This window comes from Cynoglossus semilaevis, chromosome 20 (genome assembly GCF_000523025.1).
Source record: "Cynoglossus semilaevis isolate Cse_v1.0 chromosome 20, Cse_v1.0, whole genome shotgun sequence".
In the NCBI taxonomy this organism is placed as follows: domain Eukaryota; kingdom Metazoa; phylum Chordata; class Actinopteri; order Pleuronectiformes; family Cynoglossidae; genus Cynoglossus; species Cynoglossus semilaevis.
Window position 1 is genome coordinate 10,277,309 of NC_024326.1, and position 13,446 is coordinate 10,290,754.

Here is a 13,446-nt window from a genome sequence, read left to right on the forward strand (position 1 = left end):
CTGGAGTCAGAGGACATGTTGCATGTCATCTCAGTGTCTTGGTACTCAGTGGTGCGGTTATGATGTGTCGGGCAGGGCCAGTTCAGAACACAGTCAAGGGCACTTAGGTGACAGGAAGCTAAACGCCTCAACTGTTTGCTGTTTCAAAACACACACACATGCACACACACACACACACAAGAATTGTTCTTTGCAACCATAAAATGAAAAATAAGAATAAAGATTGACTGCACTGCTGCAGGAGAACGGGGATTGTTGGGAGTTTTGGGAGTTGTTGTTGTTTTAAAGACTGGTTTTTGACAGTGTTTTCATTAAGAATTAAATACAAATTTGGGGATTTTTTAACTTGGAGTTATTATTTTTCAAACCCATATATACACGTCAAAGGTTGATATCAGTTTTTAGTTATGGTCATGCAAGATGAAGACTGAAGTTCACTTTTTGTTCCTTTTACTGCCAGCACCAGCTGCACACACTGTCAATAACATTTCTGTTTCTGAGCAGCTTTGAGTCGTTCCCTCCTCGTGTCATTCCTCCCTCAGCCTACAAAGTGAATTTGTGTTGAACTGGCAGCCACAGCCTTTTCATCTATTTTCAGAGAAACGTTCTGAAAAATTACAACGACTGTGTCCAATAGGATAGAGAAAAAATCAGCCTTACAGATATGTATACGATATAACGCTGTAGCAAAGATAAATCAACGTAGCTGGAGATACACGTGGGCTGCTGAGAGCTAACATTTGTCCAGTGGTCTAGGTTAATAAAGCCCATGTTCCCTAGGTTTCCTGTGTGACATATCAACTGCTTTTATTACCATTTTTATCACAAAACAAATGCCCCCAGTACACCTTATCATATCTTTTATAAAAGGAACCACACCATTTGAAAACGGTGCTCACGTACTGAATGGTTGTACTGCAGTACTTTCTGCTTTTGCTCATGGACAGTTGTTCACGTTCGACTCCATAACCCGGGGCATCTGTCATGTGAGCCTCACCGAGGATGAACAGTTTAATGTTAAACAGCCCGAGGCCTTGGCTCATGTATTATTAATCATCAGTAATGATGTATTAATTCTCGCTCTGTGTGTGTGGTGACGGTCAGAAAGGAACGATCTCACCTCATGATTTCACAGTCCTTTAAGAAGATTCTAGATTTTATAGAATATATGAACAAGTCATTGTGTTCTACATATAAAACGATTGTCAAACCATTTACGTTATTTATTGTGATTAATCACGGGTGTCTCTGGATTAATGATGATCCTAACTGACAATGATTAATCACCAATGATTTGCATCATGAAACAGAAACTCTTTACTGCTTCAAGTCCAAACTGTTGAAATGATTCCGGCTTTTGGTCAAGGTTTTGATCCAGCTCCGTCTGACGGTTTTCATTTTCCATAACTTTTAAAACATGACTGAACTTCAGTTTTTTGATGCAGGTCAAAGAAGCAGGTTGTTGTGACCTGGTTGTTGTGAAAGACAGAATTCTGACCTGAAAGAAGTGGAAATGTTGGCACTTAAATGAAAGGCTTTAGAAAAGAAAGGTTGGTTGTTGTTTTTTTGCTCCCGAGACATGTGTCCACTTACCGTCTTATACCTTAACATTTAACATTACTGTAATATATCATTGGGGGGAATCAGCAAAAAAGAGCTTGTACCTTATCAATATATTTAAGGTACATGCTACAAAACCATTTTTTTTCTCCTTCAGAGAAGAAGAAGGGGAAATATTTCAGCACGCACACACACAGGCACACACATAAAACACAACTGTGACAACCTGCCGTGTGTAACGACCATGAACGTCTTTCTCTCTTTTTACTGTAGGTTTGAGGTGAGTTAGTTCCTTCATACACCCTGGACGTGTGTGTGTGTGTGTGTGTGTGTGCATTTGTCTCTGCTCTACTTGCCTAGTGTGTACTGCTGACCACCCCCTGACCCATTACACTGTGAATCTTGCCCACAGCCTCATTTGTCTCCATCGGGGGACATGAGAGGTTACGACTCACCAAAGCGCAGTATGTTTCTGGTGGATCTCCACACGTGATATTTGGGGGGTCGAGGGCCACTCGCAGGTACTTTGTCATGTCAGTGGCTTCCGGCTGACAGGCCATGTAGTCCCACGCCAGGCCCTCCTCGGTATAGATCTGGGACTTGCAGACGTCATAGTGTCCCCAGGCTGCTGGGTAATGTTGCATGGCATCGGCCACACCGGCGCAGACCGCTTGTAGAGTGAACAGTACAGGCCAGAGCATCGCTGATTTGGTTGTGAACAAATTATGGAGAAAAATGTACGCCTTACGTCAGTGATAAACACAAAGAATGTTTCAGGTGAACTACAGCTTCTAAGAGTGCAGTGGACAGTCTGGGAACTGCGGCAGCATGCTGCTATTTAGGTGTCAGCAGCTTTGGACAACAATTAGCTCCCATTCGTTTTTTGGGTTGTTTTTTTTTGTTTTTTTTTGGAGTTGTTGCTGCTTTTGTTCTTGACTGATGACGTGAGCCTCTTGTGAAGTGTTCAGCGTTGATTAAAGGGTCAGTGAATGGTCAGATGAGATGAAACACAGGGAGCCGACACTCCTCACTTTCCATTTTGTCCACCCTAAAAACACACACAAAGACAAGTGGTTAATGAAGCAGATCGCAATGATTTAAAACATTAGAACAGAAGCTTTATATTATTACTGTAGATATACGTAAAAGAATGCACAGGTATATTCAAATCTTAGAACAGAACTCTCAAATGTGTACTTAGCGCCACCTTCTGTCCAGGCAAGGGGCACTAGATGCTTGAAGCTGACACAAAATGCCATTATAATTGAAGAAAACTGCATATGCTCCCCGGTGCTGCCGTCTCAGGACTCTAACTCCTCTACAGCCTAACGAGGAAGCGTGTTTGTCACAATGCAATCTGACACTTTTGGGAATTATTAGAGTGAGAACGGGAAACAGAAATGGTCTGTTTCAGAGATCGTACATTTCTCCGAGTTATCACAGCCTATCAGTCAAATGCCTTAACTCAACGGCTAATGGTGCCTGGCAGCAGTCAGTGGAGACCCACGGCATCTCATTGTCTGTGGTAAAATTGCATGTTTAAAGAGGGGGGGGCATAAAACGGAGCAGGGGTTTATACACCGGCCTTCCACACCTTAATGACACTTTAAAAAGACAAACGTTATTGTTAAAGTTAAAGCTGTTGTTTGGAGCACCGTACATATTAAAGGGTTCAGGGTTTTCTGAATATTAACTGCCCCAAAAGTGTTACTCATTTGACATCACTCCCCTGAACCACGGACTTATGGTCAGTGGTATCAGTCAGTGACTTCATGCTTTGTGACTGACGTTACTAACATCACAAGCATGTGAAGAGACTTCTTCTATGTATTTAAATACAAGAACTGGGTTTGGAATTTTTAGATGAAAATATTTTCAGGATATTTTAATAAAGGAAAAATCCGTTGAATTTTGTTTTTGATTTGTTTTTGACGTTGAATGTTGACAGATGGATAGATACATGAATGGAAAGAGCGTGTTTTTAGTCTAAGAATGAACAGTTTTTGACCACATCTGGTGCAATCACCCCTCCTCTCCTCCCGCCCTGTTGCCCTGCGTTAAAATGGCTCCAGGCCTGAATACATTACACCTGTAATGAAAAACGCTCATCTGAGCTTGAAAAATTATCTGCACTGATATTCAGACTTGTCAGACCCTTCACTGTGAGCCGTGTCAGGAAGTACAGGTGGCAGGCTTCATTTGACAGTTCTCTCACAGCAGAGGGAGGGCCGGGTGGAGGAGAGGGGGGGTCGAATCAATGAGGGGACCAGCAGGGTTGGAGTTAATAATAAAAAACTTTGCCATTTAAAATATGCAGCAGTCAGTTACTTAGAGGATGACGGCAGATGTTAGGTCTCAAATGTCTGTGTCAGTTTTAGTAATATTTATCAGGAAATACAAGAGTTAGTCGTGATGGTGATGACACATCTATTTCTTTCTTTCTCCACAACACCTGCTTCTGCTAACAAGAGTTCGTGATGGTGATGACACATCTATTTCTAACACCTGCTGCCGCTAACAAGAGACTTATTTCCCAATCCACCGAACATCTTTGCAGCTTTATATTTGAACTTCAGTGTTTGACCAAGAGGTGGCGGTCATTGAATAATGTTCTCTTTCCTCCATCTACACGAATTTGCAACATTTCTGGAGCCAAAGTGATTTAGTTTCAGGCGATGGGACGAAGAAACAATACAAATTTAGAAATCAATACTGGCAACACACTTAGAAAAGTTTAGGGCAGAGTCAAGTTTTTGCAAAGTTTCCACACAAAGAGGTGAGTCACAGCTCCTTCTTACTGGCACAGACCAGGCTTTTGTTGGAGACATCTTTTATTCACATTCTGACACTGAAATATAGACGTTGGAGCAATTTTGGAGAAACTTCCTATACTCACCTGTCTTCCAGGTTTTTTGTGGAAGGAGCTTTTTTTAAAAAAAAGAAAAAAAAATTTTTTTTGGTAAAAAAAAGATTTTAGATGTTTGTTACATTTGTAGGAAGAACATTGGGCTCCTACAACACTTTTTACTTAGTATAACTTATATAAAAACGTTGAACTCGGGCTCCATGAAGGTCGCTCAACTTATATTCATTTGTTCGACTAAGATCAAAGCTATCGGGTGACAATTTTATTGCAGGCAAAGCGATTTTGACTTGGACCGCTCGGTCTGCCAGTGGCATCAATACAAAGCTACGAACTAGGGATGCACCGATAGCAATATTGGAATCGGTGTCAGACCTGATACTTCATTCAAATACTCGAAAATCTGCTCATGCAGCAACCCAATAGTGAATAATGGCTTTTTCTCCACAACCGGACGTCCACCAAATCTGCTCATGCAGCAACCCAATAGTAAATAACGGCTTTGTTCCACAACCGGATGTGTTTACCAGTCCTACTCAGTCAGAGTGACAGCAGGTTTCAGTTTAAATGTGCTAGTGGTGTAAAAGCTCTGCTCACTTTCTGTTCATGGCTGAGTAAAGCAGTATCCGAGAGACCACAAATGAGAATACTTAGTGTCTTTTTTAAAAAAAGTGTTATTTGGACAACCCCACTAAAAATCTCACCTCAGAACTGACACGTTGAAGACATTATATATAAACAGAACAGACCCAGGTTTAAAAATCCAATTCATAAAGTAAATGAAAACCCTGTTGTTTTTTAATGTGACAACTTTGATTTATTGTTTTTCCACGTGCTGCCCCAGATACCTGTTCATTTTTCATTCTACCAGAATATTCTCCAAAGCTAAAAATACTACGTACAGCACCCCTAAAATAGACTTCCCAGGTTTGCCCTGATATGCCACCTTATCTACTCCATACTTGAGGGCATTCAAAAAAGTAAAAAAAAAAAGTCACAAATTCCCTGGGAAAAATATGAGGTCAGGTTCTATATTAAAAGTCATCAATATTTGAGCATCTCTCCTTATGCAGGAAGAGAGAGTTTAGACCTCGGCTTGACCACCTCCCTCTATCTCTCTCCTCTTTCTGTCTCTCCCTCTCCCTCTGTCTCCTTTTCTTCACTCTTTTTGAAGCCTCTGAAACACCCCCTTGTGTCTGCTTGCATTTCATCCCCGAGGCAGCTCATGCATGACAGAGTGTTTTAAAAATCAGCAGGTAGCCGGAGAACCAGGTTCATATTGGCTACAAACTCTTGGCCAGGCTCTGAAAAAGGCACGGCGGGTGTGTTCTGTTTATTTTCGTAGTAATTTGCTCCACACTGATTATTATATATAATACGGCATTGGTTAAGATCTGTATATCAGATGAAATTGGACTCTAACACAACATTCAGACTCTTCTGCTGGATTCTGTTGTTTTCATCATTTTACCTTCTCTTGTGTTGTGAGCATAAAATCCTACCATCTTTATTGACTCCTTTTTTCCCCCTGACCCATAACCAGTGTGTTAATGCTTTCAACACTGTGGTGGCCAAGGATGAACTCTTCTACATATATGAGTCACAGTGGGATCAAGTGGAAAACAGACCTGTCCTTCCATGATCCATTCTAGTTGCCTTCTTTTGATCAGTAGTTGTTGATGTAAAGATAGTTTGTTTGTTCCTGGGTGTAAACTTGAAAACTGAAGTCACATTTTCTGTCTCTAATGTGTGGTTTAATCAGCTAATTGCATGTTTGCAGGATGTGGTCCATCACCTCTGTGACTCCAGGCCAGTGAACCGTTCAGTTTATACACGGATCCATGCGTTACGCCAAGTTCTTTTGAGACAATTACGCATAAGAAAATGCAGAATTTTGCACAAGAGATTCGTGCTGCCCGAATCACAGTAAAGAAACTGGAGCACATCAACATTTTTTTTCACAATTTTTCTTCCTGAGGGCGCAAAAACCTCTGCGCAAAGACGAAACGAACCATTCAGTAATTTTCAGTGCAACAGGTTTGGTCGTCGTTCCTGCAGATGTTTAACAGCCAGGAGTAAATGCCAGTACAATGACAGTCATGCAGTAATGTTGACTACGAACCCATATGTTCATCCCTTGTTATTACCTTTTTTTTAGAGCTCACATGACTGGTCAGAATCTTTATCATTTAGCGACAAAATCAAACCACAGCGACTTAAAGCCCAACACACTGCACTACTTACGTTTTAAATGCTCTCCTGGGACAAGGTGCAACAAGTTTTTTTTTTCTTTCTGCCAACACAGACCAGCGGTCCACACCAGCCTCTGTGATGCTGCAGCCTTCAGCAGATCTTCAAGAAAAGTGTCTTTTCCTTTTACAAATCAGTCCCAACTTTTGCAATTCTCACCCGTCTGAACCACCGTCACGTCCGATCACAGACACGTGCACCACAGACTCGTCTGAAATGGAGACTCGGTGACTTTACGCAGCGCGTCCTTTGGCGCAGCCTTTACAGGAGGACGCGCCACAAATAGTTAAGTGACCGCTGGTCCTGGAGTCACTATTGTCCATTTGCGCCTTTGGTTCAGTCCTGGTTCTCGTGGAGACGTTAGGAACGGTTTTCTAGCTTCATGGAATTGATGAATATGTTTGAAGGAGAAAGAGAAAAGGACTCTTTCTTTCTTTCTTTCTTTCTTTCAACAGAGCAAGTGTCCAATTACACTGGAGCGCTCCGCCGGGTCCTAGAGATAACACTGACCGGTCAGCGCTACATCCGAGCTTCTTTTTGCAGTGGTTCTATTTCGTTTACTTTCCCAAACAGACCGCAAACTTTTGTAAAATGACAAGAAAATGTCAAGCTGTGGGTCTAAAATGACTTCTATATCAAAGGTAGTGATCACACATCCCTGCGGACCACAAGTTGATTTTTTTTTTTTAAATCTCTCCTGAGTGCTGTGTATTTGGCTTCGTCACTCTCCACAGCACTGTGGCGTGTTTAAACACGTCCACTACAGTGTGACCTACCAGTAATGTCACTGAATGTGACTTTTTTATGATCAGATTCCAGGAGCTCCATGAGCAAAACTAGTCATGAGCCGAGAATATCTGCTGCAACTTAAGACTCTGTGCAGTACTTCCCAGTATAGCACCAGTACACAAACATTTCTTTGAAAAAAAATAATGTATTTTCTTTCTTTGCTCTACTCTGATTACAGCTAATCAGAACACAGAATCCTGTACTTTAATAAAGCAAAACAAGAAGAATTTTTTGATCTTACCTCTTATCTGTGAGATGATAAAAAGCGATCTGAGTTTAAAAAAAATCACATTTGTTCAGTGTTGCTGGTGTAAATATTAGGAGAAATTCCGAAGTCAGAGCTGATGAGATTGCTTCACTGAGTCGCGTGTGCAGTGATCTCCCGGCGAGGATGGAGGATAGATGGATGTCACCCTCCTTCACTGCAGCGCTGCAAGCAGCACGGCAGGAACAGTGGCGCTCTCAGGGCTCTCGGTGCACGCAGTTTAATTGTGCTGTAATAACAACTGGTGAGGATTGCACGACAAGTGCAACCGCGCCCATCTGAAGGTCGCCACAGTAATTGAGTCGACTCCTGTCCTGTGGTCGGTGCAGGAACGACTGAGAAACTTGGTGGCAGCGTTTACTGTTGTACTGATCTTCATGCGTGGTTCTCTACATGTGCACGTGGATTATGCTCTCTTCACACAGACACTCATTGTGACACTTATTCTGTCCTTTCTTTGCAAAGTGTTGAACAACTCGAGCCAAAACGCAGAAAAAGCCTTTACTGCTCATTTCAGCACCGCGGACAGCTCCCCACGCTGATACCCACAGTTGTAGTGGCTTAAAAAGTCACATTTGATCACTTGTTGGTTTATTTGCATGTAATGGGTTTGCCCCCCCCCCCCACCCCCCCTCCCCCNNNCCCCAGTCTGTCATATATATATATATTGTCACCCCTCTGCCCCCTCACATTTATTGAACTTTATGGCACTTTGTGTTTTTTTTATCCCATAGCATAATTTGGCCAGAGCACAGAATTTAATTCTTTCCACAGAATGTAAACTAAGAAAAGCTATCTCGTAGCATCACAGGCAGTATTGATTTGCGGCAAATTAATATGCAATAAACGACCCTGACATCCCATTAAAGAGTGACAATACTATTTCTGCTGTGATGGGGCAGATTTTGGTGCTGGAGCAGAGCTGAATGACAACAAGTCTCTCATCGTCACTGAGTCGAGAGGCTCACATTGTATCTCGTGGTTGGGTCTTTGCTTGGAGCAACTGATGCTCTTGACATTTCCATTAAATCATTGATCCCAGAAATACTACCATACCACCCTGACAATCACATCCATGACCGTAGCAGCTCATTTGGATTCAGCAGAAGGGTTGGACCATGGACGGACACACAAAATAACAAAACCATTTCTACCTACTATTTAGAATTGTTCTGTTTGCCACAGCAGACACCTGGGTTACTGAAGCTAACTTTGGTCTTTAACCAAACAGTAATATTAAATAAAGTTGAGTTTATGTTGAAAGACATGTTTTTGTGACTAAACATTTCAACACATCATCAATCAGATAATAATGAGATTTATTTGTAGTAAAATGTTTGAACTGTTGGGCTTCAGTTACAGTAACGTCCTACTGTTAGACCATACAGTTTGTTGAATACTGACTTTTTACAAACCACCGCTACTTCTCCTCATCGCCGTTGAGCAAAACATGTGCCGTCAAAAGCTTCTTTCTGTTTACTTTCCCTTGGCTCCTGTGGTTAAAGGCTGCAGGGTCAGAGGAGTGAATGCACACGGGGTCAGAGACCTCTCCACGTCTTCTCTGTGGTATTCTTGTTTTCGGCAGCATTGTGCCTGAATTTACACGAAGAATGCAGAAATGGATCATGGCTTTTTCCCTGCTGCAAATCCTTTTTTCCATCAGTGTCACCATGACCACCGGTTGGCAGAGATGGAGGGGTTTGCTGTTTGATTCAGTACTGGAGGTCTATTGATAGTATCAGAGTGAAGTCCACCTGCCACTGCTTTAATCATCCATGACCCCACCTGCATGTTGAAAGGCTGCAAGGGAGGCATAAACAACACTGCATGTATGTGCGTTTGAACGTAAGCAGGCGAGGGAAAAGGGGAAAATGACACAGAGTAAGGGGGGGGGCAGAGGGGGGGGCTTGAAACATAATTCAAAGATGAGTTCCTATCAAGTGTGACTTGAGATTTCTTTCAAACCCACTTCAAGACCTGATATATTTTTTACTCCATCTAGTGTTGAATATATTTTTTTCTTCTGTCTGCTTCAAATGTGTCATTATTGTGCTAATTTATGTCATTCTCCAGAGGTTCAACAGAGCGAATCAGTATTCAGGTACAATATACTGTATGGCTGCTCACTTCATTAATTTGATTCCAAAGTCTTTCTTACTGGTGTGGCTGTAATTATGGCATGCAATTAAAGAGGCTATAAATAAAAGATAACGTCCCAATTAGCCACGAGAGTTAACTATAAATAAAAGATAACGTCCCAATTAGTCACAAGAGTTAACTTAATTTTTTTAAGTATAGATAATTTACATAAAGCTCTAAGGGTCTTTTTTTAATCAAACCAATATTCAGATTTGGTTTGCACTTATTTATTTAGAATGTATTTGTTGATTAGACCAATAGGCTGCATCGTACTACAGTGCAGTGGTTCCCAAAGTAGGGGGCACCCCCCGAGGTGGTACAGAGCATTTGTAGCTACAGTTAGAGTGATGGACGAACAGCTAACGTTGCCACTTTTCTACTCCTGACGGCAGGATTTGAAAGTTCCAACGTGCAGAAGGCTGATTTTCATTGGTTGCCAGTTTTTCAAGCTTCACTTCAGCAAGTCCAGAATAAGGACACACAGGCAGCTGGAGCCGGGCGTCTCCTTCCTTTTATGTGGTAGGCAACTTGCCAGCCTCTGTGGGAGCTGTGCTACATTTCAGCATGTGATGGATGGCACCGGTCATTTTTAACTGTAACGACAGCCCTCTTTATTACACTGGAAAATAACGCTGTAAATAAATGATACAGATCAGTGGATTCTCTAAATGGAAGTTAACGTGGCGGCTTGAACCATCGGTGGCCCAGTTGTGTCGCAGGTCAGTTTATATGAATGAAAAAAGATGCTGATAGGAGCAAAGCGGTGGTTTCTAATGACGTACAGCAGGAAGTTCCTGTGTTTGATCATTTTTTATTTATTTTTTTAAAGATCTTGATTCTTCTTAATCTTTCGTGTCCATATTTAAAATGATTTTTTTTTTAAACTCCAGTCGAGATATATTTGCTTACTTCTTAATCTTTCGTGTCCATATTTAAAAGGATTATTTTTCTAACTCCAGTCGAGATATATTATAGAGAGATACTTTGAAGAGTTTTTGTTTTGTTTTATCTGGTTATTTATTAAGATTGATGACAAAAAGGAAATCAGTTTTCAGTAGTACTTTTATAGTTATTTTGAGTATGACACTTGTATGGCTTATGGCATGAACAGCTGTGATTAGGGGAACTTTGACTTATTAAAAAAAGGCTGTGTACATGTGCATGTGTCCTCCTCATGCCACCAACCCCTCTGCTTATGTCACTGCGGAAATTTAAAGATTTCCATCTGCTGCTCTGATTTTACTATAGATGTTAATCAGAGTGTGGGCGGTCGTCTGTCTGTACATGTGGTCCAGTAATGGACCCACAAACAGCCCAGTTTCTAACCTGTCATTGGCTCCTGGTTGTCTGGACCAGAATGCCCCTGACAGAATGCTAACTGCAAAAGAAAATGACGGTGAAGTCTGTGAAACGATATTTTCTGTTCTCACATCAGGACAGAAAAGCAATAATATTCACACCTACATTGTTGAAATTCACAATCACAAAGGACTGTGAGCCCACTCAGATATATTATTTGTGACATGCCAGAAAAGGAGCACATCCCGTCTGAGCCGTCTTTGCTGTGTCTGACAAGCTTCAGGGTTTTTCGTGGCCTGCTGCTGAGAGAGAGCAGAGATTTTCTTGTTGATTTCCGTCAGACTCGCGAGTCTACAGCCAACAGCAGTGGATTTATACGAGCTGACCAAACCACTTCAGCTGTTCTGAGGCGTTAACTCTGCCAGGGTAACATTTGGTGAGATTGAGAGCCTAGCCGTGAGAAACCGGGGTGCCAGTTCTGGGAACCTATTTAAGCTTTGAATAAAATTACACGTTTTTAACAAAGGTGTGAAAAAATAGATTGGACTTGTGGATCTTCAAGGATGACTTAGAAGGAATGTATTCCAGAATCAATAATTTATAATAGGTATGTACTGTAATACAGAGGACTTTAGATTTTGATATACTACAGTACAAATCCTTTCATTCACAGACAGAGCCACGAGACTTCAGAACCATGACATGATGAATTGATGGGAGTTTTCTTGTGCTTTGTGTAATTAATCACCTGATCAGTAATTAAGCCGCCCTTGTTGAACACGTATGTCTCGTATATCATTATAGTCGTGCCTGTCATGTTCACTGCAGTAGCACAAAGTACTCCACGACCTAAACTGTTTTGATTCATAGTGACCACATCCATGTGCAGAGTACTTGACTCTCCGTGGTAGAACTGAGGGTTAGCAGTTTAAATGGTTGACAGATCTGTTTCCACTCTTCTTTTTTTCAGGGTAAAGTACAGACAGTCAAAAAACCCACCGGGACGTTTGCGACTCAGAATATGAACTCAGCCGCTAAAGCTTCAGCCTCTAAAGCTTCAGCAATATAAGGAGGAACGAGATAACACTTTCAAAATCCTGTCAGTTCAAGGAATCCAAAAAGTCCTGCTCCGAAAAACTTGCCGAAACTTAGAGTCTGGAGAAAGGAGTAGATTTTCTTTTTCTCTGTCTTAGCCTAAAATAATACAGTTGGCGACCCCTGGTGTATGACATCATATGACGTATGTGTTATTGACATGGTAGAAGTTGAACCACTTGGGTTGGTAGAGATGTCGACGCCCACTCTTCATTTTGGGCCTAAAATCGTGCTTTGTCATTTTAACAATTGTCAATGCTGGTGCCAACAGTAAGGTCAAAGGTCACAGCAGAAGGTATTTACTGCATGTTGAGACGAATCAAACGTACGTTTGATTAAAATTCACCACAGCCTTAATGTGATGCCACAGTCTTTTAACCTTAACTGTCTGTCAGGGTCTGAAGATTTACTTCACAAAAATGACTTACAGTAAACAACGCATTATTGATCAAGATAAACTGTATGGTCAATCGGTTGATTAACTAATCAATAAACTAGATCTGTGGCAGTCCTTATATGGAGCTAATTTCCAGCCTACAAATATTTAATCAGAATCCTGTGTTGATTAAAAGTCAAAGAGAAGCAGATTTCTTTTTTCTCCACAGCTGAGATGCCTCAGCCACAGCAAGGTTTAGTTATTTATTTATTTTTTATTGAAACATAGCTTGAGTCGACTTTTATGTGAAAGAACTGTCACACAGTTGTTCCCTACCAATCTGATATCTCCAACCAGAACGAAGGGAAGGAAGAAGAAAGATATTTCTGGAAACGGGTCGCTGCATTTTTAAGGCTTATGTATTCAGCTATTGTGTTGTTTTTTGTTTTTGTTTTTTTTTATGTTGTTCTTGCTCCATATTACCCCTATATCTATGGGATTATATATATAAATATATACAGTACGTATACACTCCAACCACATAGGCAAACGTGCTCACTCCACTGCTGACACACAAACTGGTAACAGTAATGTGTGAGCACGTCCCACATACAAGTCAATCTGACTGTAAAATGAAGCCTTTGGTATGGTAGGGGTCCAGGGAGGAGGGGTCTCCCCTAGCCCCCCATCATCACCCTAACATATATGACTAAGCTAATCTAAATCTTTGTGATGTTTAAGATATTCTCTGGGACCTGCAGAATGTCCTCTAAAAGACATTGTCCCCACAACCATAGTATTTCCCAAAAG

General features: G+C 41.4%; 2 protein-coding genes across 5 annotated transcripts in view; one reads left to right on the forward strand and one right to left on the reverse strand.

The window, feature by feature from the left end:
• Positions 1 to 8,333, reverse strand: part of LOC103396494 (netrin-G1-like) — a 32,443-nt gene extending 24,110 nt beyond the window's left edge. Inside the window, exons 1-2 of one of the 3 annotated variants that reach the window (XM_017042060.2) lie at positions 7,704 to 8,333; positions 2,016 to 2,608 (exon numbers count right to left, since the gene is read on the reverse strand). In XM_017042060.2, the coding sequence (XP_016897549.1) occupies positions 2,016 to 2,261 (246 nt within the window). In that variant the 5' untranslated portion in view covers positions 2,262 to 2,608; positions 7,704 to 8,333. Of the gene's footprint in view, positions 1 to 2,015; positions 2,609 to 6,667; positions 7,471 to 7,703 lie in introns of those variants that run through there. The other 2 variants (XM_017042061.2, XM_008334596.3) reach the window with 2 other exon arrangements.
• Positions 1 to 13,446, forward strand: part of vav3b (vav 3 guanine nucleotide exchange factor b) — a 100,579-nt gene that overhangs the window by 59,139 nt on the left and 27,994 nt on the right. The gene's annotated exons all lie outside the window — the stretch shown is intronic.